The sequence below is a fragment of the Aspergillus wentii genome (assembly GCF_001890725.1).
Source record: "Aspergillus wentii DTO 134E9 unplaced genomic scaffold ASPWEscaffold_1, whole genome shotgun sequence".
In the NCBI taxonomy this organism is placed as follows: domain Eukaryota; kingdom Fungi; phylum Ascomycota; class Eurotiomycetes; order Eurotiales; family Aspergillaceae; genus Aspergillus; species Aspergillus wentii.
The window spans coordinates 3,973,720-3,997,614 of record NW_024467832.1 but is presented as its reverse complement, the minus strand read 5'-3'; the positions used below and the strand labels follow the sequence as shown (position 1 = coordinate 3,997,614).

General features: G+C 50.0%; 9 protein-coding genes across 9 annotated transcripts; 5 read left to right on the top strand and 4 right to left on the bottom strand.

Annotated features, from left to right (window-relative positions):
• Window positions 1–44: 44 nt before the first annotated feature.
• Window positions 45–2,232, top strand: akuA (putative DSB repair complex subunit Ku70; the record flags this gene model as incomplete). The annotated part of the gene is made up of 5 exons (XM_040832508.1): window positions 45–110; window positions 172–783; window positions 831–1,677; window positions 1,742–2,061; window positions 2,125–2,232. The coding sequence occupies 5 exons, from the start codon at window positions 45–47 to the stop codon at window positions 2,230–2,232; spliced, it is 1,953 nt and encodes a 650-aa protein (XP_040695205.1).
• A 512-nt stretch (window positions 2,233–2,744) lies between these two features.
• ASPWEDRAFT_99252 (DUF3431 domain-containing protein) lies at window positions 2,745–3,800 on the bottom strand (the record flags this gene model as incomplete). The annotated part of the gene is made up of 3 exons (XM_040839651.1): window positions 2,745–2,793; window positions 2,860–3,495; window positions 3,550–3,800. 3 exons carry the CDS (start codon window positions 3,798–3,800, stop codon window positions 2,745–2,747), a joined length of 936 nt encoding a protein of 311 aa, XP_040695204.1.
• A 1,959-nt stretch (window positions 3,801–5,759) lies between these two features.
• ASPWEDRAFT_23607 (Ser/Thr protein phosphatase superfamily) lies at window positions 5,760–6,560 on the top strand (the record flags this gene model as incomplete). The annotated part of the gene is made up of 1 exon (XM_040832507.1): window positions 5,760–6,560. One exon carries the CDS (start codon window positions 5,760–5,762, stop codon window positions 6,558–6,560), a length of 801 nt encoding a protein of 266 aa, XP_040695203.1.
• A 438-nt stretch (window positions 6,561–6,998) lies between these two features.
• Window positions 6,999–8,021, bottom strand: ASPWEDRAFT_167541 (U2-type spliceosomal complex subunit CWC24; the record flags this gene model as incomplete). The annotated part of the gene is made up of 1 exon (XM_040830159.1): window positions 6,999–8,021. One exon carries the CDS (start codon window positions 8,019–8,021, stop codon window positions 6,999–7,001), a length of 1,023 nt encoding a protein of 340 aa, XP_040695202.1.
• A 1,491-nt stretch (window positions 8,022–9,512) lies between these two features.
• On the top strand, window positions 9,513–14,386 carry ASPWEDRAFT_48082 (putative nuclear migration protein (ApsA); the record flags this gene model as incomplete). Its single annotated transcript, XM_040837056.1, has 2 exons — window positions 9,513–9,926; window positions 9,995–14,386. The coding sequence occupies 2 exons, from the start codon at window positions 9,513–9,515 to the stop codon at window positions 14,384–14,386; spliced, it is 4,806 nt and encodes a 1,601-aa protein (XP_040695201.1).
• Window positions 14,387–15,200: 814 nt separating this feature from the next.
• On the bottom strand, window positions 15,201–17,259 carry ASPWEDRAFT_35090 (putative transcription regulator (RTG2)). The gene has a single exon (XM_040834149.1). The coding sequence runs from the start codon at window positions 17,062–17,064 to the stop codon at window positions 15,433–15,435; it is 1,632 nt and encodes a 543-aa protein (XP_040695200.1). The 5' UTR covers window positions 17,065–17,259; the 3' UTR covers window positions 15,201–15,432.
• Window positions 17,260–17,626: 367 nt separating this feature from the next.
• ASPWEDRAFT_35088 (class I SAM-dependent methyltransferase) lies at window positions 17,627–19,034 on the top strand. Its single transcript, XM_040834148.1, has 3 exons — window positions 17,627–17,783; window positions 17,965–18,081; window positions 18,139–19,034. Exons 1-3 carry the CDS (start codon window positions 17,699–17,701, stop codon window positions 18,855–18,857), a joined length of 921 nt encoding a protein of 306 aa, XP_040695199.1. The 5' UTR covers window positions 17,627–17,698; the 3' UTR covers window positions 18,858–19,034.
• An 83-nt stretch (window positions 19,035–19,117) lies between these two features.
• On the bottom strand, window positions 19,118–20,899 carry ASPWEDRAFT_64759 (uncharacterized protein; the record flags this gene model as incomplete). The annotated part of the gene is made up of 2 exons (XM_040838763.1): window positions 19,118–19,688; window positions 19,740–20,899. 2 exons carry the CDS (start codon window positions 20,897–20,899, stop codon window positions 19,118–19,120), a joined length of 1,731 nt encoding a protein of 576 aa, XP_040695198.1.
• Window positions 20,900–21,606: 707 nt separating this feature from the next.
• Window positions 21,607–23,836, top strand: ASPWEDRAFT_125450 (uncharacterized protein). Its single transcript, XM_040829195.1, has 4 exons — window positions 21,607–22,101; window positions 22,185–22,499; window positions 22,574–22,690; window positions 22,740–23,836. The coding sequence occupies exons 1-4, from the start codon at window positions 21,991–21,993 to the stop codon at window positions 23,688–23,690; spliced, it is 1,494 nt and encodes a 497-aa protein (XP_040695197.1). The 5' UTR covers window positions 21,607–21,990; the 3' UTR covers window positions 23,691–23,836.
• The last annotated feature ends 59 nt before the right edge of the window (window positions 23,837–23,895 follow it).

Here is a 23,895-nt window from a genome sequence, read left to right as displayed (position 1 = left end):
CATTCCCATGCTGTTGTTTTCTTCATTTCAATCACAATTTCAAAATGGCTGACGAAAATATTAACCGGGAAGATGAGACATTTGAGGAGGAAGAGGAGATCGATGAGTCTGTACGCAGGACATTGCATTATCGGGCTGCGATAAGGTTATTTACTGACAGGTTGAAACCAGGGCTACAAATCAGTTAAAGATGCAATTCTCTTCGCCATCGAAATCACAGACTCCATGCTCACTCCTCGTCCATCGTCGGATCCCAAGAAACCCGTGACAGAATCGCCTGCGACAGCTGCGTTGAAATGTGCATACCACTTGATGCAGCAGCGCATCATCTTCAACCCTCGTGACATGATAGGAGTTTTGTTGTATGGGACGCAGGCGTCCAAGTTCTATGATGAGGATGAGAATAGCCGTGGTGACCTTTCATACCCGCATTGCTACCTTTTCACCGATCTGGACGTACCATCAGCGCGGGAGGTTAAAGACCTGAGGGCACTCGCAGAAGATGAGGAGGAGGCTAGAGAGGTACTGGTACCATCCGAGGAGCGGGTATCTATGGCCAATGTGTTGTTCTGTGCGAACCAGATATTTACTTCCAAAGCTCCGAACTTCTTGTCGAGACGATTGTTCATCGTGACAGACAATGACAACCCTCATGGTGACAACAAGAGCCTGCGCTCTGCTTCAACTGTTCGTGCCAAGGATCTTTATGATCTTGGTGTTACAATTGAGCTATTCCCAATTTCTCGAGCAGACCATGAGTTTGATGATTCCAAATTCTATGACGTAAGTTACGCCTTTCTGTCTTGTGGATATACACTCACACTACTTAGGACATTATTTATAAAAACTCACCTGCTGATGCAGAAGCTCCTGCATACTTACAAACCGACACAAAGACTTCTACAGCCAGCGGGGATGGAATTACTTTATTAAACACCCTTTTGTCCAGTATCAATTCTCGATCTGTTCCCCGTCGTGCAATGTTCTCGAATATGCCATTGGAGATTGGGCCGGATTTCAAGATTTCCGTTACAGGGTATCTTTTGTTTAAACGCCAACAGCCCGCCAGGAGCTCTTACGTATGGCTCGGGGGCGAGAAGCCTGAGATTGCAAAGGGTTCCCTTGCTCAGGTTGCGGAAGATTCAGGACGCGTGTTGGAAAAATGGGAAATCAGAAAGGCGTACAAGTTTGGCGGAGACCAAATTTCCTTCTCTCCTGACGAGCAAAAGGCTTTGAGGAATTTCGGTGACCCTGTGATCCGTATCATTGGATTCAAGCCCATTTCCTCCATTCCATTCTGGGCTAATGTCAAGCATCCATCATTCATCTATCCCTCAGAGACAGACTACGTGGGTTCGACAAGGGTATTCTCCGCCCTACACCAGAAGCTTCTGCGAGACCAAAAGGCAGCACTTGTCTGGTTCATCCCGCGCAAGAACTCAGCACCTGTGGTCGGAGCAATGATAGCAGGCAAAGAGAAACTCGACGAGAACGGCGTCCAGAAATTTCCTCCGGGGATGTGGATCATACCCCTTCCATTCGCAGATGACGTCCGACAAAATCCCGAAATAACCCTCCAGGTAGCCCCAGAATCGTTGATCGACCAACTGCGGATGGTCATCCAGCAACTGCAACTCCCAAAGGCAGTTTACGAACCCCAGAAATACCCAAACCCATGTAAGTCACGTCACTGTCTTCCAATTCAACCCAACCATCCCTGACTGAATAACTTATCCCTCAGCGCTCCAATGGCACTATCGCATCCTCCAAGCCCTCGCACTGGACGAAGACCTCCCCGAAAGACCAGAGGACAAGACAAAACCCAAATATCGCCAAATCGACAAGCGTGCCGGCGACTACGTCCTATCCTGGTCTGAAGAACTCGACGCCCAGTCCGCCAAAATCGACGCCAAGGGTCCCCAGACTACCCTCGTGAAGCGAGGCGCAAAGGACCAAACCCAGGACGCAGGCCATCAGACCAAGAAAGTTAAGGTCGAGAATAACCCCAGTGCAGCCGGAGATGAAGTCCGGAAACATTACGAGAAGGGAAATCTATCTAAGGTATGTATATTGACTCTATAGAATAACGGAAGAGAAGGAGGGAAAGATACTAACAGACTACAGCTTACGCTCCCAGTCCTGAAAGAATTCCTCACCTCTCATGGCCGCTCCACTGCCGGCAAGAAAGCGGACATCGTTGAGCGAATTGAGGAGTTTTTGGAGCGAAAATAAGCCGTTTAATAATAAATAAATGCTATGATCTGGCCGATCACCTCAATGTACAACATAACATCCGTGCTGCCGCTTTCTGTCGTTGGCACATCGCAACCCGACGATGAAAGTTGTTGATGGGTGAAATATTTTCATGAATCATGAAGTTGACCAAGATACCTTGCCCATGGACACATTCATGGTTTTATTTCAACTGTACAAATGCTTCCAGTAGTGTACAGGATATTAATATTACCCCAGTAAGGTGACTGCATCAAGTAAATGCGGTGGTATTCCGTCGATGCAAACAGAATGGCCCGGCTTGCTTGCATAGCGTAGTCGGTGAATATACACCAATATCTTAAATCTAAATAACCCCTTCTAAAACGCCTCTCCGAAGTCTAATATTGGACTTGGACGCAAATAAAAAACTTATCAAAAGTTCGAAGTCGTAGCAATGGGATTATACAGCCGTGAGATGGAAATTAGGGTCTTGTAGGGGGTAGCTCGGAGGCATGCTTCGGGACTAATGCTCAGCATTTACCGTAAACTTGGCAATAGCAAACTTCCTCGTCGGGACAGCTAGAATGGTTGTTAGAAAAAGATCATGCTAAGCACGGAGTACTCCATAGGACCCAGATAACTCACTATACTGATTCCATGCCAAAAATGACATGCCACATAAACTCCATGACCCGCCCACTGCTGGCGTCATTTTTCCCCGTGTCGATAAGCCATTGCCGGAACTTGATGTAGTCATCACGGGGGCGCTTTAGGACCTGATCTCGCGAGACGGCAAATTGTGCACAGCACGCGGTTCCGACTCGTTCGGGCATGCGGAGAAACTTTTGGTTTTGCTCAACGGACATTGACGCGGCCTCGCTCATGGAGACAGAGGAGTTCAATGGCGGTGTGCTGGTTCCCTCAAACATTTGTGTCCAAACCTCCTCTGTCACATGGCTATTCTTGCGATGAGCATCCTTGCACCCCGGGTTCCAATTGCATCGTAAATTGACGTAACCGTTCTGCTGGACAAAATCTGTCTGAAGTGATCGCATGGCCGCTGCATTGTCGTGGAGGGGCGCATCGACGTGCCATGCCATCAGAAAACCGGAGCGATGAGAATGGAGGAAAGCGAGAGTGGCGGGGAGTTTGTTGTAGAAGTCAATCACGTAGGTCAGGTAAGCCATGGCCTCATGGCCCTTGTTGTAGGGTGTTTTCAGAACATTCTCGTCCGCGTAGGACGCCGGCGAAGGGTTGACGATATAAATCGCACGCTGCCATCTACAAGAAGCTTGCATTAGCGGGGGAACCTCTGTGCGAATGGAGGTCACCTACTCTGGCAGCTCCTCCTCAACCCACTCGGTATGCTCCTCCTCCAGTTTCGCCATGATAATCACTTTATCCCCCGGTTTTCCATGGTGAGATGCAACACTGCCATGCTGCGGCTGCTTGCCGTTGAACCAGTCGGCCAAGTATGCGCCAGCGCTATACTGATTGCCGAGATCCTGAAGATGGGATTTCAAGAGATATAACGGAAAGAAAAGCACAACCGCGGCGCATATTAACAATCGATATCCACATCTCATGGTGAAAGGGGAGAGACGTTATTGGGAACCACGATAGAGGGTTTCCCGAACGCAAAGAGCCGGTCGAGTCACCCACTGGTGCATCAAAGGGTCTGTCCGGTTCGAGGGATCGACAGACGGAAGGGGTAAAGGGGGGTTTCAAGTGGGGGAGAAGGGATGAAGCAATAAATATGTACAGTCTAGGAGAATAGACCGGAGTATTATAAGATAGGAGAGAACATTGGCTGGGAAGAAGCAAAGGAGAGAGATAAATAGAGAGCCGAGGGGAGGATAGAAGGGTCAGAAGGAGTGGAAGGAGAAGGAGAAAGTGGAGGAAGTTGTGGGGTTGAAGGAAGGAGAGATTTCAAAGAAGACGCGAAGAAAGCAGAGAGAGTAAGGACAGACAGCGAAACGCAGAAATAATAAGGAGCGACCGTGGAAAAGGGCGAAGAGCAACCGTCAAACGAAGGCGAAAAAGTCGATCTGTGAAGCTAAAGAAAAAGCAGGAAAGCCAGAAGTCAGAAACATCTAATATTACCATACCGTACCAATATTACACAAAGGGGAGTCTGTCTCATCATTGGTCCAATGCCTATTCCAAGGTTTGAAGATTCCCCACTAGCCCGCCACGCGTTAATCGAGTTAGCCTCTGACCATCCCATTTGGGGGCCATTAGGGGGCATGCGAGGCATTGCAACCACGGAACTGCCAAACTTTAGACTCTTCTACCCATGACTGTGTGGGTCCAGCGGGGGAAGCTTGGCTTTCAGCACAGGCGCTAGTGTCACGTCATTACAGCTGTATTTACTGCATATCAATGATGACATTGAGGCATGAGGTAAAGTCTTCTATTTATATTAATATCAGGTTCTGTCAAGATAGGCAGAGTCTTGTTCATTTAGAGCCTTAAAGAACTTGGCATTCGTATGAAGTGGCCATCCAAAAGAGAGCAAATACTCACATGCTTAAGCGGCGGACTTGGCTGGAGAGTCTAATGGAGTGGGACATGACGTACTGCAGAACGAGTAACAAGCTGTCATTGTGGATTTGGCGAATTACAATCGGGAATATTATTATCTACGGGTATTAATTTATGAGTTTTAATCATGCATTCCTGTTATCTTTTACTGTAGCCTGTAGGCTGTAATTGTGGCTATGACGATGATGGATGGTGGTTGAAACTCTTGATCTACAATATGACACCACTCTAATTCTCCCGTGGGGATGATCATTCAGGAGTTCGAACTATGGAAGGTGGAAGGATTCGACGGTCATTTCCATTCTATTCATTCTATTTTGAATTTCGAATTATTTGGATTGACATCTTTGACAACATGGATGCAGCAAAAATGCCGCAGAATTCTGCACGTCATTAGGTAGATAAGTTGTCCATGCGCTTTTAATATGCAAGAGTGGCGCAGCTCGTATCAAGGTGCAGCAGTGGGAACATCCAACCTGGAATCTTGTATTGCCTATCTTCTGGTTATCTTGTATTTATAGTAAGATTATTCAGAATAGAAAAGAATCTGACTCAGATGGAAAATAAATGCTTCTCCTCAATAAAGTTGGAGTGGGATGGCAGTGCAGTATACCCTGTCAGCCATCAACTGATTGAATATAAGGGACTATTGTAGGATATTACATATTTTGAGTATTCTAAACTGTCTTAATAGTTTATATTGGTGTATTGATATAACTCTTCTACCTATTATTATAATGGATGTGGATGATTAATATATCTCCATGCTATGTGCGGGGTAGTACGGAGCATAGGAAACATCCATAGACTGGAAATACCAACAAAATCGATAGACGCTGGGTTTATACAAAGATTTATTTGATTGGATAATTCTTCAATAATGATTTTCCTGGGACTATCAGAGGCAATCCATGGTTACAACTAGAACACATGCCAAAGCGAACAATGATGTCGTCCTCTATCATCCAACAACAAAGAACATCCCAAACACATCATCCAACATGGCATCCTTCCAAATAATGTCCGACCTCCATCTCGAAACACACTCCTCCTACTCAGATTTCCAATTCACCCAAACAGCCCAACACCTCGCCCTCCTCGGCGACATCGGCCACGTCGCAGACGACCAACTCTTCACATTCCTCGAACACCAAATCCAACGGTACCTGATCGTCTTCTTCCTCTTCGGAAACCACGAGCCATGGCATATGTCGATGCAGACGGCAAAGAGGAAGATGCGCGAGTTTGAAGCCAAAACCGAGCGGCGGCGACTTCGTCAGTCAACGGTGGGGAGGTTTGTGTTTCTGAATCAGACGCGGTACGATATCTCGGATGATATCACAGTGCTGGGGTGTACGCTTTTCACCAACATCCCCCTTGAACAGGAGTTTGCGGTTGAGACCCGTCTTGTTGATTTCAGGGATATACTGCGGTGGACGGTGGATGATCATACGCTTGCGCATGAGTGTGATGTGAAGTGGCTAAATGAGCAAGTAAGTACGATAGCTAGGGAGGAACCGGAAAGACGGATTGTGATTTTCACACATCATGGCCCGTCCACTGATCCCCGGTGTATGAATCCTCGACATAAGCATAGCGATGTGACGTGTGCGTTTGTTTCGGATTTGTCGGGGGAGGAGTGTTGGAGGTCGTCGAGTGTGAAGCTGTGGGCGTTTGGGCATACGCATTATAATTGCCAGTATACGGATTCGGATGGGAAGATTGTGATGGCGAATCAGAAGGGTTATAAGTTGTTTCCGCAGAGTACATTTGATGCAGAGCGTGTGATTCGGTTGGGATGAGGCCGATTTGGATTTGGAATATAACAATGAAAATGGATGGAAGAGTTGTGATCGATCATAGGGTAGCTGTACCCCGTATTGATTGAGATCGATCGATCAGTGTGCCCCTATCGGGGATTTATACAACATGCAAGGGACTCAAGTATGCCAGATTAATAAATGTTGAACATCATTCAGGGGAAGAAGCCTAGAACAGTAGGTAAGGTATAGAGCGATCGATGATATGAAATGCACGGAGTATATAGAGCATTTTCCAATAATCCGGTGTTTGATTCATCCAAGAACTAATGCAACATTCTTGAAAGTGAACGATGTAGTATACACTCTGACCAACACCTCGGTATGATTGTGCAGACCGGCTGCAGCTAACGTACCCTGATTGCAGTCATTATCCATTATTATGTGCAGTAATCTGATATTCCAAGTATCACTGCCCAGTTAATCCTCCTCTTCGTTCTCTCCCTCCTCTTCACTGCTGACTTCCTCGCCATCTGCAATGGCCTGCTCCCGTAGTTTCCGTGCTCGTTCTCTCTTCTTGTCCAGCAAGTGACCTAGTTTCTTCGCGACGTTGAATACACCACCAGTGCCGGCTCCACATGCGGCGCATGACGGACTCTTTCTGTAGCGTTGTAGAGCGCACGATTCGCAAAAGTAGTGCCCACATTTGGTGATGATGGGGTTCTGGTACGGCTTCTTGCAGATGATACACGCGAACGGAATATTCTCGAGTAGTTCATCCTCGTCATCTTCCTCCTCGTCTTCGGCCGCATTTCCACCACCCTTCCGATGCGACAAGACCTTTCCGTTGACTTGTTTGCCCTTGGTACCGATTTCCCAGTCTCTATCCAGTTCCCAGCCCTGCTTGTAGTCTTCACGAGCATGCAAGAATTTACATGAGTCGCCGAACCCACAGAATCCCGTCTGCTTCCAGTCCTTACAGACATCGGGGGCGAAATCCATGACTGTGATTGTTCGCACGTTGGTAGGGGCTTTGATCGGACCGAATTGCTTGCTAGGGGCGTTGGGGTTCTTCTGAATAAAAGACGAGTAGTTGGCGGCACCTTTGTATATTCCATCTGGGCCAGAGGGGGTGTTTGACTCGGGTCGAGCTCTTGTTGTTCCCAGAAGATTCTTTTCGCTCAGATCTTCATCATACCAGTTGGACTGTTTGGTTGCGTCGTTGGTTGAAGTCAACGGTGCTGCAGCACTGGCAGCTGGTTCCTCCTTCGCAGCATCCTTCCGAGCCGCATTGGACGCCGAGGATGCGGTGACTGCTGCATTCTTACGTCGTCTCTTGATCCTGCGACCTTCGTCATCATCGGAAGAGGTGAAACCGGAATCCGAGTCTGAAGCTGGCGGTGGCGTGTCTGGTTTCTTCCGGAAGTTGGCTTTGGCTTTGGCGGAGCGTTTCTTAAACGAGAATTGAGGGACCGCATCTGCGGCCGGTGCTTCTTCCGTCATGGCTGCTGAGAGAGATGTGACAGAATGGAGATGTGGCGACCTCGATCTTTGCGGGGAGCTCTTCAGATAGAGTACAGCACGTGACAGCTGACAAATCACGCATGTGACGGGAGGGACAAACAGGGCAAACAATCCCTTTTGGAACGCGTTGCTGCTTTGTTGTGAATTGACAAGTCATTCTTCGGCAGAAGCTGGGGATATCTTCAATTTAGCAGGCTGTAATTGACTGGACTCCTTTCTGTAGAAGCCCAGGGACACATCTGTAGCTGCACGCATAGTCACTAGTAGACTGCAAGATCGATTTCTTATTTATTAATTACGTATCCATCGACTATCGGCCAACACTGCCCACATTATTGCCCGCACGGCCCCTACGCGAAAGTGAAGCAAACGGACTCTCACTCCTTCTCACAGGCCTTTTTTCCCTCATTCCGGGGACTTCTGACTGACTTCGCTGGAATCGCTCTTCTTTTTTCTTTTTTGTTCTTCTCTGGAAACTTTCTCTCCTTCTCTTTTGTTTCTTTCTTCCCCCCACTCAACCGAGTCGCACTGGTCGTGTTGTCCAACTGGCAGTGCATTTCGACCTCGCTTCCTCTCTTTTTGCCCACCCCCTCCCCTCCATCACTATCAATTTCCTGTCCTTTTTTCCCCTTCCTTTCCTTTTCATTTTCTCCTACCACTTTTTTTTGTCAATTTCTTTTGTCTTTTTTGTCTCTTTAATTTTGCTTTTTTTTTTTAACACTTAATTTAATGATCTGTACGGTATAGGTGATATATCACCTCTATTAAAAAACCACGTTTCGAAGCCCTGTTTTTGGCCGCCAAATCACCACCGCGGCGTCTACTACCCGAACGGCTGGCAGTTTCTGTTGTGGTTGGCCAACGAACAACAACAACATCTTCGCTGCACGCACAACCGACGTAAAGCCCACAAACGCGTTTGCTGTCCTGAATCTCGCCGGACCGGGGTCTCTTTCCATCTTCCCGTCAATCCCATCTTTCTTCTGTTGACTCAAAAGGGACGAGTTTCATCGTCTCTGTTCATCTACAATCGCTTGACTCGATCGTCGCCCTTTTCGGCAACAAGGCTTTCGCTTCCCGTGCCGAGCTCTTCGCCCCTCAGCTGAATCACCACCTCCGACCGACGGTGCGCATTCCTTTTCCGCCGTCGCATTCAGTTCAACTATCAGAATATCAAAGTTTAGTGGTCGCTGGTCGGCTTATCGGCAACGTAGAAGGGGTTAGATACCCGACGGGAGATCCATCGCAGAAACTGAGTGACAGGTCGGATGATGATTTTGGGTTGAAATCGTGGAAACAACAAGGATCGAGGAACGAGGCGACGAGAGTGGGATCCTACCGGCGGCTGTATCCTCACCCCAGGGGATTACGGACCGCCTGCGGACCAGTTATCCTGAGATGACCACCTTATCGCCCGATTTGGCAGGGAACGGTACTGCGGACGAAAGACGAGAGGGAAGTGACGCTGTCATGTCCACCATCGAGGACCCTTTTGTTTCTAATTCGCAGGACGGTTCTGTTTGCCGCGAATCGCATAGGTATTCATCTTTTGATACGCAGCTGTTCAGTCTCAATGCGTCTTCACCAGCACAGGCCAAGCGAGCCCTCGAGGCTCATCTGGCGGAGACGGAGCGCAGACTGGAGGAGGCGTCCAAGTTGGGGACGGCGCTCATTGAACAGCAGAGGGAGCTGGAGGACAAGCTGAAGGAGGTGGAACGCCAGCAGGATGAGGGCGAGGTCGGACCGGATCTGCGTCGAAAGCTAGTCGACCTGGAGAAAGAGTACAATGAAATCGGTCGGGAGACTGCGCGAGCCTTTCTTGGCCCCAAACGGCCTGCGGGTGCGGATGATGGTCACCTGGGGACCCCTTCCTTTGACCAAAAGGTACATCCATCTGCTATCCCGCTTTACTATGAGTCAAATGACAGATGAACTAATATTCTGAGGTGTAGTCGCCAATCAGCCCAGCCCTGTTTGCCAGCCAGGCCACCAACTCTCCCAGCAAGGTGAGTGTTCCGTCGCGCAAGCAGCGAAACCAGCCGTCAAGCCGTGTCCACGATATCGAATTCGCTACCGAGATCTCCACATCCCTTTTGGCTCAAGTTCGTCAATTGCAAGCGCTGCTTGCCGAGCGCGAGGATGCTCTCAAGATCGTTAACCTGGAGAAATCGCGACTCGAACTCGAGGCCGAGGGTTACGCCCAGCGCATCCGAGCTCTCGACGAGAGTGAGCAACGATACAAGGATGAAAACTGGGCTCTCGAAACACAGACCCACGAATTGATGGCCGATGCGAGAGAAGCTGCAGATCGCGAAGCTAGACTCAACAGCAGCCTGAGTAGCGTCACTGTCGAAAAGAACTCCGTTGAACGTGAATTGGAGGACCTGAAACAAGTCAATGCCAAGATCCTCGAAGACCAGATGGCTGCCCAGAAGGCCAACGACTCCGAAGTCCATCTCTTGCGTAGGAACTTGCATGCAGGAGATGCCGAAAAGCTTGCTCTCCAGCAGAAGCTTGAGGAATTGAACTCGCAGAATGAAGAGCTCGCAAGAGTAGTGGCGATGCGCCTTCGACAGCACGAAGCGGATTCTGCTCGCGACTCTCCCCAAGACAATGATTCTGACGAGCGAGACAATTCGACACCCGAAAACTCCCCTCCCCCGTCTCCCAACAAGTTCACTCCGCGACACAACCATCTGGAGACAGAGACGTTGCGGAGTTCGCTTGGTCATGCTCACCGTATGATTCAGAACCTCAAGAGCACCATTCATCGCGAGAAAACCGAGAAGATCGAGCTTAAGCGCATGCTTCAAGATGCCCGCGATGAGGTCGAGACACGTCGCCGTGAAGCTAACGGACCGGGTGGTCTGGGTAGCAAGCGCCAGAAGACAAAGGCTGAACCCGCAAGGAAAGCTCCTCGACCGGACCTGCTTGGTGCAGGGCGCAAGAAGACCGAAGTCGAGGTCCACGACACCGACTGGGAAGACAATACTGTGGACGGGAGCCCCTCCTCTCGTTCAACTATGGCAAAGTCTCCCAGAAATGTTTCTGGCGGACAGTCTTCCGATGAACCTAGTGATGCATACCAGACCGCTACCGAGGCTGACGACGCCTTCGAGACTGCAAACGAGCGGGAGACCGCCACAGAAAGCGACGCATTCCAGACCGGCATTGAGAGCATGGCTGATGACAGCTCTGACACCGATCAACTCACCGAGACCGAGGACAGCATTCAAAGGACGCCTCGCCAGCAAAGAGTGTCGCCATTGGTGATGGCCAAGAGGGGTGACCGAAACTCGTACCACAGCACAGCTTCCACTTCTGCCGATGAAGATGAATCTAGCGATGGTGGATTCCCCTCGCCTAGTCAAATCAGCGGTCCTCGTCAACGACTCAAGACGAGAAGAAGCATGATGAGGAGAATCCGTCCATCCGGCGAGGCCCCCATGGCATCCGGTAGTCGGCCATCCAGCTCTCGAAACTCCCCAGCCACAAGCTTTACGCAGGATGCAGGAGCCTCAGAAGGCCAGAGTCTCTTTGCTGAGCTCGCAGAACTGGATGGTACTGAAGAAGAAGGAGACTACGGCGCAGTTTCCCAGGTGTCGACTCCCCGCATGCTTCCCGAAACCGATTCGAGGAGACCATCCGAAGCTATGTTGGATATGCCCCCCAAGCCTGCTATGGTTGACTCCGGTGTTATGACCGATCCTTGGGAACCAACACCTGCAGTTAACTCTATGAATCTAGGCGCAATCTCTGCTTCGGAGACCCCCGAAGCACCTGAGATGGTCAGCTCTGGTACTCAGCAGACACCTATGAAGGCTGTCGACGAGCAAGTATCCAGTGTGCAAACGCCGCCTAAAATGGCGTGGGATGAGCACTCCCGGGAAGCAGGACAAGAAGAGACAGCCCCCGCTGTTCCTGAGCCACCGCAATTGGACATCTCATCTGTCTCCAGCCAGGAGACTGTGCCGGTGGCTCCTAAGCTCCCTGAACTGACTTCATCGTACGTTGTGGGAGGCATAACCGAACCAGTCGAGGGCCCCGCACTTGTGTCGCCAGAGATGACTATGTCGTCGCACTACACTCAACACACGGAGCCCGTGATCGCTACATTGCCCGAGCCTGAGCCTGTTGTCCTTCCTGAGTTGGCTGTTTCATCGATCTTCTCGGAGAACACTCAACCCATCGTGGCAACGCTCCCTGAGCCTGAGCCTGTCATTCCCATGGTGGAGCAGGGCACAAGCACGGACCTCCAAGAGCTGGATGTGTCGTCAATCTTCTTCGAGCAGACTGAGCCTGTCGTGGCCAAGATGCCCGAGCCCACGCCGGTGCCCGTTGTTATTCCCGAGCCAATGGCACCCGAGCCCGAGCTTCCTGAATTAAGCATGTCGGTTATCAACGCCGAATCTACGGAACCTGTCTCTCCCAAGCTACCGGAGCCAGTGGTGATCCCCGAGCCCGAGCTTCCTGAATTGGCTGTCTCGGCTATCAACACTGAATCCACTGAGCCTATCATTCCCAAGCTTCCGGAAGTCGTGGCCCCCTCAGTGCCTGAATGTTCATTCTCTACAATCCGCTCCGTGGAGACACTCCCCGTTGAATCTCTGCCAAGGGCAATTATCCCTACACTTCAAGTGTCCGACGAGGATGAATCACCCCGAGAACTCAACAACGTGCACAGAAAATCAGTCTCGGAATCTCCTGCTGTTGTTGTCGCGGAGGACAGCACAAGTGATAATGACCGGGATCTTACCAGCGATGAGCAGGCCGATGCTCCCTTGCCCCTGGGTGCAGTTTCTGGCAATGCCGTCCCCCGTAGCACAAAACAGCAGTCGACCTCAACACAGGCAGACCAAGGCGCCCAAACAATCCTCTCATCTAAGCAGATTGATCAAATTCTGATGGACCGTGCTTCCACTCGCCCGCTGTCTCCCCCTGACAGCGATAAGGCGAAGGAATTGGGAGCTTCTCCCTTTGCGACACCTAAGGCCAGACCTCGTCCTACTCCGCAATCTTCAACCCCCTCCTCTCTCCCGTCCAACCACAAACGGCCAGGCAGTGCAACTAGCGTTGTCTCCAGTGTTTACAGCCACCCACCATTGCCTGCTGACCACCGAGAGGCCATTATTGCGGCAGAGAAGCGGTCCATCGACCACCGTCCCGCTTCTCCCAGTGTTATGGGACCTCCTCTTGCCCCTGCTTCTGCATACAGGGTGAATGGCCCACCACGCCCACGCACACCAAACGATCAAGCTACCCAGGCTGGATCTGCCAGAACAACATCTTCGCGGGCCAAGATGAGACGCGAGAGCCAGGTTTCCCGAAGGTCCTCCGTTTCGTCGTTTGCTTCTGAGATTGAAGAACGGTTCAACATGCACCCCAGTGCGGGTCCCACGCCTCAAGGCTATGCTCCCGGTACAGACCCTCGCATGATTCAAGCCATCACCCAAACAATGATCGGTGAATTCCTCTGGAAATACACGCGCAAGACTGTTTCTGGAGACATGTCCAGTACCCGCCACCGACGATATTTCTGGGTTCACCCGTACACACGCACATTGTACTGGAGTGCAACAGACCCGCAAAGCGCTGGAAAGACTGAGCTCAGAACCAAGAGTGTCCCGATTGAAGCTGTGCGAGTCGTTGCTGATGACAACCCTTACCCACCGGGCTTGCATTGCCGGAGCTTGGAAGTTGTCAGCCCTGGTCGTCGCGTGAGATTTACTGCTACGACAAGCCAGAGACATGAGACTTGGTTCAATGCTCTATCGTACCTCCTGCTTCGCAACTCAGAAAATGACGAGGAAGAGCAAGAGAACAACATCACACTCGAAGATATTGATGAATTCAACCCTGGGTTCCGCTCAAGCTCCCGCCAGAACGCACGTATGTCATTCTCGTCTTCCCAGAGCCGCACCCTCCGCAATCTTCCCAAACAGCGTGCTGGCTCTGCCATGTCTGTTCGTCAAACTGCAACTCCTGGGCGGGTTTCCCCGGCCTTGAGCGCTCCTGCGCAGGATTCATCTCTCCAGATTCCAGAGCAGCAGCCTAGACAAGTTTCTTCCTCCCGCCTTAGCACGATCCTCAACACAACTATCAAAGGATCATTTGGTCGGAAAGGAAGACACGGATATGCCGAGTCCAGCCTTCATGACGGAAGCATTCATGACCACGGAAGTGTAGACAACCTATCTTCGCATTCTCATGCTCATACGTTGGACCTGGATAATGATCGCCTTGAAAACGTCCGCGCTTGCTGCGATGGTCGGCACGACGTCAGCTCGCTATCAAGAACAAGTCGCTACAGCCCGAGGGTCAATCGAATTCACTCTCACCACTAGAGGAATACCCCAGCGGATTCTCCGCGAAACCTCCAACCCTGTATTGCCTTTCCATTGAGTTCGTGACTAAGCCTGCTCTGTTATCCATACCAACGAGTCTCCTTTTTGTGCATTATTCACCTGTGCATTGCTCCCGTCACCACCTTTCATCTGATGCATTGCAAATTTCATGAGCGCGTCATTAGCATCTGAGTTTGCCTACGGGCTTCATTTTTGCCGAATTCTTGCTTTGTTTCGGACTTTGCAACCCTGGGAACACTCTCCTCTACAACCGCTATCATTATTCATTTATACCTTTTAATCCTACTTAGCCTTTAAAGGCCTCTTTTTATCCGACCGTCTCCCCACTCCTTTGGTGCTGGTCTATCTTTCTGTCCCTCTTTTGCGAAAGCATCGCTACATGAACCATTGAATTTTATTCATTTCCTATGTTGATACATACTCGTTTGTCAGTCTGGCATACGCTTTTGAGCCTGGTCATTCTCGTTCGTTTTGGTTTGGCCCTTTTTTTTTTTTTTTTTATCTTTCCCATTAATTCTCCTCTTATGTTAAAACATTCTGTGCGGATATTTTGCGCAAGTCAACCAGCATCTTGTACTTTTTTTTCTCTCCGACCTTGATATTGAGTTTCTTGAATCTGTAATGACAGCGAGATTGATCGATTGATTAGTGTGGTTGATCCCAAGTTGGTTGTCTGTTTGTTTACTCTTTACGCTTGCAAGGCAGCGAGAATTGGTCTAGTCATTTTTACAGACTAAGATAATCAATTATTTCAGGAGACATGGCTTTTTAGTGGTAACTTGGTAACTGGGGTGTAGATGTAATATGTATGCATGCGATATTTTGTTGAAATATGAAGCTATTTCGGACTTCGGAGTTTGATTCGGTGATTGAATTAGTCATGGGTGCTGTTTATCTGCTCTTCTTTTTCTTCCTCTTTTTGCTTCGACCCCTTGAACATCTCTACTATCCAGAAAAGCATGAGTGGGATATTCATGCCTTGAAAATGGCATATAGATAATATTTCCAAGGTGGCCTACACCTATCTATATCATATCATCTTCGACCAACTTGACTTCCACTTTCATCCCCCAGCCATCTCTCCCCCCAATCCAATTCTTCCTCTTGCCCACCTTTTGAATCTTCTTCATATCCTGCTTCAGCTCTTCCTTGAGCCTGGTTGGATCGAATGGCACCTTCTGGACTAACACCTTCAGTTCAATACCAGGTTTATTCTTATTCTTCCCCAGGTCCGTTGCCCACCGGGCAGATGGAACCACTCGAGGACGCGCTGGATCAACAGTTCCAGTGGAATAGAGCCGAGAAAGGACTAGTCCCAGTTTCCCCAAATACCGTGTCCACCACACTTGCTCCGGAGTGAGAAGGTCCTGCAAACGCTTCTTGAAATCATGCTCGCGGGGCGGGAGTTCACCTCCATATCGCTCCTGCAGCATCAACGCCAACCGGGCCCGATCGTTATGGGGGATACCAGATGCCGAGGACAAGACACCGGCGCTGGTGCTGTACAGGGCAGCTGTTGAGGAAAGCTCCTTTGACATGGCTGCGTGGATGTAGAGGGCATTGGCGAATGCCTGGATGACATGCGAGCTGATCGAGCTGGGGAACCGTTTCTCCTTATCTGGTCGTGGGATGGCACCGAGGATTAAGTACGCGATGGTCTGAGCTGATGGGCGTGCAAAGCGGACGGTGGCTACCTCGATGGGATTCTGCTGACGGACGACTGGGACTAACTGCTGGAAGAGCAAACCCTCGCGCACGCCTCCTTGGCAGAAATGTGCTGCTTTGACGCCGTATGGGACGGCCTCTGCTAGGGCATTCACGAGGAATGCCACGGATGGGACTTGTTTGCGTCGTCGATCGGAGATCCGGAAGATCTTGTGCGCTGTTTTGGCTTCTCTTTTGAGAGCTTCGGTGTTTTCAAAGTCCTCCTTGCGGGCTGTGTACCCATTGATGATGGATATGGGGTAGTACTCGCCACGGACCTGATGGAGATAGAGAAGCAGATATCCCCAGCCTCGGAAGCCTCCTCCAGAGAGATATAGCTGGAAACCACCTTCTCGTTTGGCCTTTTGGGCAAGATGATCTGGGATCTCCAGATGTTCCCAGGCTTTGCGAAAGTTATCCTCCATTTCTCGTCGAAATTCCTCCTTGGCCTGTCGTGCCTCTTCTTTGCTTTTTCCCCGCTTCATATCTTCCAGCTTTTGTGTCAGAGCAGCAGCCCCGTATGGAAAGCTCACAGCGCCTCGGGGACTGATATGTACGTTTCCAGCATGCGATACGATCCAGGTCATCTGCATACTGCCCCCACCTAGATCCAGCGCAAGGCCTTCGATATCCGAGAACCCACTGGCGATGCCCCAAGCTCCGATGGTTCCCTCACGCTCTTTGGGGAGGGTCTCCACGCGAAGATCAGTCGCATGTTCAATGGCCTGGACGAATTGTTGACAGTTAATCGCAGTGCGAGTCGCCTCGGTTGCAACGATACGAATATGACTCGATGGCACATCCGAATCCACACAGACAATTTGAAAGCGAACAATGACGCTTACGACATTATCAATGACATGCTGGGGAATTGGTCTGCGCTGGCCTGTTTCGGAGTCGAACTGGGCGTCGTATAGGGATATGTTGAATCGCCGAGCATGGATGGTCGGCATGATACGTGTCGTAGGAGGGGAAAGGTCTGATATTGAGCATCGAATGCCATTGCTGTGTTGTTAATACCGTTGATACGTTTATACGTGCTGAGGGACTATACCTGCCGAGGTCAACAACAGCGTGTAGCTGTTTGTCTTCTGACTGCTTTGGTTGTACTTTTCTGGTCGGTGTTGCCTTGCGATAGCCCGGGAACTGAGGACCACCACCCATATTGATTCTATCTGGATGATTGATTTCCTGGATTCTTTCGGAGTTTGAAGATTAGAGGCGAAATTGAAGTTATCGAGTCATGACGTCAAGCTATACATCTATGATCTGTTTATGGAAGTCTGTTTACCATAATAAAACAGCTTCAGACAGATCTATTAAGCTACGATATATATTTTATTAATAGTAGATTCAATTACTGTTAGATTTCCTAAACTTCTACTCTGAAATGTAGATACAAAGATGTATATCGTCTCGGCGTTTGATTCGGCGATTGTATTAGTCACGCCATCTGTTTAGTTATCTGGATTTCTCCTTCCTCTTTCTCCCTCTTGATTATCTCGACTTCAGCCAGTCGAATTCTGAATATTTCATCTTAAGGCCATCTAATACCTAATAGCATCCAGAAATCCGACACACACCAAGATGGCCTCTGCCGATGAACTTACCACCGGCGAATGGATCCGCGCGCTGCTGGAACCAGGCCAATTGCTGGCTGCTGCCATGTCAAGTAAGTTAATAAACTATTTGGAAGAACTTGATGTCTCCTTGTCATTGTATATCTACTTGCTTGCATCATCTATTGTAAATGTGACAAGCACGTCAGCTACTAAATTGACTCATTCATCTCCGATTATCATGATGACATGTTCTCTTGACTATTCTCCATTCGAATAACTAACAGATGATAGACTATGTACGAGTCAGCTTTGAAGCAGTCTTCCAGCGCGGCCAGGTACTCGCGCCACTATTCAAGACAGACAAGCTTCGAGATGAATCTTTTGCGCGGTTCTGGGTTAAATTTACCTGTAAGTCAATCCTCAGATAACACTGCACAATCCACCAAGCTAAACAAGAAAACCCAGCAAATCGCGAACAAGCCCTCAAAAATAGCGAACCACCAACACCCAACAATAATGAACCCCAGTCTGCCCCTCCCAGGGCCCTAATGTCATCCGACCTAATCCCCCCAATCCTAGCCAAAGCATTCGGCATCGTACTAGACGTCGGTCCAGGAACAGGCACCCAGATGCCCCTCCTCCTTTCCCCAGCCATCAAAGCCATCTACGGCGCTGAGCCATGTGTCGGATTACACAAGGAGCTGCGCGCACGCGCACAAGCAGAGGGGTTGTCTGACAAGTACCACATTCTCCCTTGTAGCGTTGTAGCGGCGGACCTTGTGCCGGAGTTACAGAAGCAGGATCTCATGCCTGTGGCGAGTCAGGGTATCTTTGACACGATCGTCTGTGTGCGCGTGTTGTGTTCTGTGCCGGATATGGAGAAGACGGTGGGCGAGTTGTACGGGTTGCTTCGGCCGGGTGGACAGCTGCTTATCACGGAGCATGTGGTGAATCCGTGGCGGACGGCGAAGGGGTCTGTGGGTGCACGGGTGATGCAGGGTTTGTATGAGATGTTGGGATGGAGATTCTTCATGGGTGATTGTTGTATGGATCGGGATACGGAGGCGGTGTTGCGAAAGGTGGCGGAGAAGGATGGGGGGTGGGAGTCGGTGGAGTTGGACAGGTACTTTGGTCGGACGTGTATGCCGTATATCGCGGGGACGTTGGTGAAGAAGAGTACATGAGGGTGAGGGCTGTGTTGTTGAAGCTCTTGTCTCAACGAATTGATTACGATTATGTCTAGATAGCTCTATTGTTCTACGTATCCTGTTTATAACTTTTTATAAACCACATGAGTGATATTATGCATTTGTAGAATTATACAGACAAGATCAACTGGGTATCATCATTATCATAAACCTCCGAAAAATCATACCTCTAATAAAACATATTCCATCTATTCAGCTCATTCTAAGAAAGATCATAGGTAGACAACCTCGAAGCGTCAACTAGGCTTCGGCCGTCCCGGTGGCCAAAAATCAAACAGGTCCAATGCTTCTGCAGTCCAGGGACCTTTCTCAGGCCCATTGTTGACGGGCATGCCTAGCGGGCTCTTAGGAGGTGCCCGTCGCGACGTAACGCCGGTGGCGTTGAGTAAAGCAGTGGGATCTGAATACGACTTTTGGAGTCTGGTATGAGAAGCCCTTGCTGTGAGATTTTGAGGGCGTAGGTTCATCACTGCTGGAATTGGAGGTGGCTGTGTTGGTCCTGGCTGTGCAGGCCGAGTTTGGGTTTGATGGGGCGGTATGTGCTCCGGTTTAATAAAAGGGCTGCTGATCAATCGGGGCTCGGGGTTCGATATTCGATTCCTGGGCGCTAGATGCGAGGGATTCGTGGTTGGCGGTTCTAGTTTGTGGTTAGGTGGAAATGATGCCTGTGGAGCTGGAGCAGGTTGTTCAGAAATTGGGTCATCTGTCAGTTGGTCAAGAACAAATTGTGTCGATTCCGATGGCACAAAATCCATATTGGTAGGTATAGGATCCGGTACAACATGCTCGTGCTCACGCTCAACTCTTCTGGAGTCAGTTAGTCTAAACATCCAGAGACATAATTGGGCACATACTGACTGCGATTTAGCTCGCTCTGGCCCTAATTGAGGACTTGGTCTTTGTGGCCGTGGTGCTGCGTCTGATGATGATTTCGATGACTGGCTGCGCAATAATTCGCTGTACATCAACTTTTTGCGCGGTCGATCAGTCGACATTCGAAGGGTATTGACTGGAGGGTCTGCATTCGTGCTGATAGACCCAAACGATCGCGACAGATTATTGGAAGGTCGAGTGTTCTCGACTGGCCTGGGCCTTGTTTCCTTGGGTGCACTCGATGGTGTCGGAGCATTCGGTGTTGCTCGACTGGGCTGTGGATCTATCCTCGGCCTCGTTAAAGGTTCCGGTGGCTTTGGGATTGATGTTTGCTCCTTCTCCTTTCCTATTGTCCCAACAGCAGGCCTTTCAATGACAGCAGGTCGTGGATTTAAGTTCCTTTCGCGGGGTCTCTCCTCCGGTCCCAATGGCGTTGGGATTGTTTTCTCTTTCTCATTTCCATTTCGCAGTTTTGGGGCAGCAGGTCCGTCCAGGTCAACGACAACAGGTTGTGCACGAGATGGCGGGGGCGGGTTCGGGCGCTGTTCGCGAGGTCTTTCTGAAGAAACGGTTTTCTGGCGCTTTGCCGCCGGCCCAGGCGATTGCTGACTATTCCCAGTTTGGACTTGTGAGTGTCGTTCTTCGTAAGGCGAGACCAATCGTCCGATGGGTGTTCGTTTGATTCCCAAAAGGTCATTCAAAGATCGCGACGGCTGCGACGACATGGCAGAGCGTACTGGGGTAGATGAAGGACGGGCAGCTGGTGATGGTTTCTGCTGTGATGGGGATCCTTGACTGGATCTCTTCTTTTCGAACAAGGACGAGATGTCTGTCTCTGTACTCCCCATGCATTCGCCAACCTCGATCAGCACGCCTTTATCCAGTTCCATCTCATCACCATCTTGAATATCCTCGTCCTTCCGCCAATGGAGGTCGCCTATGAAATTCCCCGAGGTATCAAAAACCATAGCCCTCTTATTAAATTTGTGATATCGGAGGTAGCCATCCTGCCAGCGTTTTGCTTTTCGTCGAAGATCGTGGGTGTAGAGACATCGGAATTTGATGACGGGCGCGGTGTTCTGGGACGAGGGGACGGTCAAACCGGGCGTGCCACGCGGTGCAGCAGAGGCTGAAGGCGTCGACATGGTCGGAGGGGATGCCAGAGGATGGCGACGCCCTGGAAGTGTACCATCTGGTCGTTGGACAGTGCAATGGAGAAGGATGGCTTGGGTTCAAGATGGAGCAGAACGAGAAAAGCGGGTATGCCTTATAGGGCCTGAGGCCACAACCCCGTGTTCTGGACGCGTTCAATAATTCCGACAGAAAGCGATATTAATTTAATTGCATTTAATTGCATATAATCCCAGCGGCTTTGGCTATTATTTCCTGCATTTAATTATCAGATATTTCCCTATCAGCAGCTGGAAGCATAATTACTGCCTATTGCTTCATCAACTGCTGCCTTGACTGATCATCCCCATCTTCTGCGAGCCCCTCTTCACCAACATCGCATGAGCCATCTTTCTCCATCTTTTGCCCTCCTTTACCGCATATTACAACTGCAATCCTTGGCAGGGACGACAGGACATGATGATCGCATCAGACAGATTGTTGGTTCCGATGGCGAACCAGCCCTGCCGCTGTCAGTCAACCACGGGTCGCAGTTGAGATAGATTCTTTGATTTGAATTCTCCTCTCGATCAATAGACGAACAGTTGAAGATATTCACACGGAAAACTGGACCTCGTATCTGTCCGACAGTGACGGTGATGCAACGATCTACACAACTCCTTCCCAGCCAAAAATAGAGCGGAGGGTCTTGTCGGTGGTTCTGTGTCGGTTTGACTCTTGTGGCGGGGGCCGTTATTATGGCTCATATGCAATTAATGAGAACTAAGAGCAAACGAACGAGGCTGAAACCGCCTGGGATTAATCCATGACTCCTGTTCGACTGGAGAAAAAAAAGTGGGCGTCGTCATCCCAAAGGTAGAATAGCCTCGTGGTGTCCTCTTCTTTTCTTTCTCTCTCCCCTTGCGCCTCTCTCTCCCCCTTCCCTTTCTTTTTCCTCCACTCACCTCTGCATCTTGTTCTTCCTTCATCCTGTTGAGGTTGTTGGCTTGGGTCTCGGTTTCGTCATAGATTGCTTTCTATTCCTTTTTATCAGTCAATGGTTCACCCCTCCCCGCAATTCTATCCAACTTGACAGCCTCGCGGTCGAATCGCTCAACCCGCCAACATGCAAAGGGTCCAAAGACGCTTCGGAAAATTAATGAAAAGGTCTGCCGATGAAAGTCAGGTCGCCGTTTTACTCAGAGATTTTGAAGAAGCAAATGAGCTTTTGGGAAGGGTAAGTTCTTTAAACCCACTCGTTCTGACTCTGATATCATCCCCTCCTGTTCCCCGCGGATACTAACCGAGACATCCCCGTAGATCATCGAATCCGCCAGTGCCTGGCGTGATGCCTGGGACTCGATCTTGACGTATCAATCCCAAATGGTCCAGAAATTCGAGATATTATACGCCCCCATTATCGGTGCCTCGGATGACTCTGGCCCGCCAGTTGTCGAGACACCGGCCGAGACTTACGCCAGAACATGCAAGTTGAAGGACGAATATGAAGAGATGCGAAAGGATCTCATGCAGGAGCTCAATGCCGTGGAGGATCGCATAATTCAACCAGCTACTCAGGCCAAGGATTACATGGCTCCTATGAAGAAGACCATCAAGAAGCGAGATGACCGAAAGGTGTGTAAAAATTGATATATACACACGCTCCAGGTAGTGAGAGACTAAGCCAGCTAATACTGTTCTATTTGTAGGTGGACTTTGAGCGCTACCAAAGCCGTTTTGATAATTATCAAAAGAAACCCAAGCGATCAGACCGCGATAATGCATCCCTTGCAAAGGCCGAGGTTGAGCTTGAAAAAGCCACCCAGGTACGAGAACCAATTATATTGATGATATACTTTATTCTGACCCGGCCAGGACTACAATGCAGCAGATGATCATCTTCGACGCATCCTCCCTCCTCTCATCGAGGCCGTATTCTCGCTCTTCCCCCGATTTCTAGCCGCCCAGGTCGAAATCCAGAATACCATGCTAGCGAATTGCTATACCGCTGTGACCAATTTCTGCCAGGAAGAGCAGTTTCCCCTCCCTGCGCCCCCGATGGAGGATATTATTGAGCAATGGGAATTCAAAGCCATACCCGTACAGCAGGACGTAGAGACTTTCGGTTGCATTGCCAATTCCAAAAGCCGTCAAAAGTCCCAGGACGCCGGATACCAAGCCGGAAACAACAGCAGCAGCCTCTCAGTTGGCCGGCCATCCAGCCAGTCCAGCAGCTACCGTCGCCCAAGCATTCAATCCAACTACAGTCAATCCAGCCACCGCCCACCGAGCAGTCATTCGGGTTATCGCCGCCCCAGCAGCGCATACCCATCGAGCCAACCCCCTTCGCCCGGCCGAAGCCGAAGCCCTGCCCCGCCAGTGCCTGTGCTCTCATCGAAGCCTCAAATCAACCAGATCCCTCCCCCCTCCGCCAACCTAACAGTCCCCGGTGCCGGCAGCACCTTCAGCTCCCCGCAAACACCCACCGCATCATCACCAGGGGAATCACTCGCCTCAGCCTCCCGATCAGACTACTTCAGCCGCAGCCGCCAACCATCCGTCAGCTCTGCCGTCTCCCAAGAACTAAGCTCAGTGCTAGCCACCAAGAAGAAACCACCACCGCCTCCCCCGTCCAAGCCTGCATCTCTCAGCCCCGCCCTGTTCGTTACCGCCATGTATGATTTCCCCGGCGAGGGTGCTGGAGACCTGGCTTTCCGAGAGGGTGATCGGATCCGCGTGTTGAAGAAGACAGACAGTACTGACGATTGGTGGGAGGGTCAACTCCGGGGTGTCAAGGGGAGCTTTCCGGCTAATTATGTGGAATAAAGTGAAATAAAGAGATGGTTGTATTTGGACAAGCTTGATAGAGAGCTATAACTATAGAGGTTTAATCTTAATGCCAACTTTATATCTCAATGCGATTGTAGATAATTCCTGCTTGCTGGTTAATTATGCAAGCGAAATGGGTCAGTAATATAAAGCCAAATCTGAGTAAAGGCTTACATCAACACCACCAAGTGGTCGAGCGGTA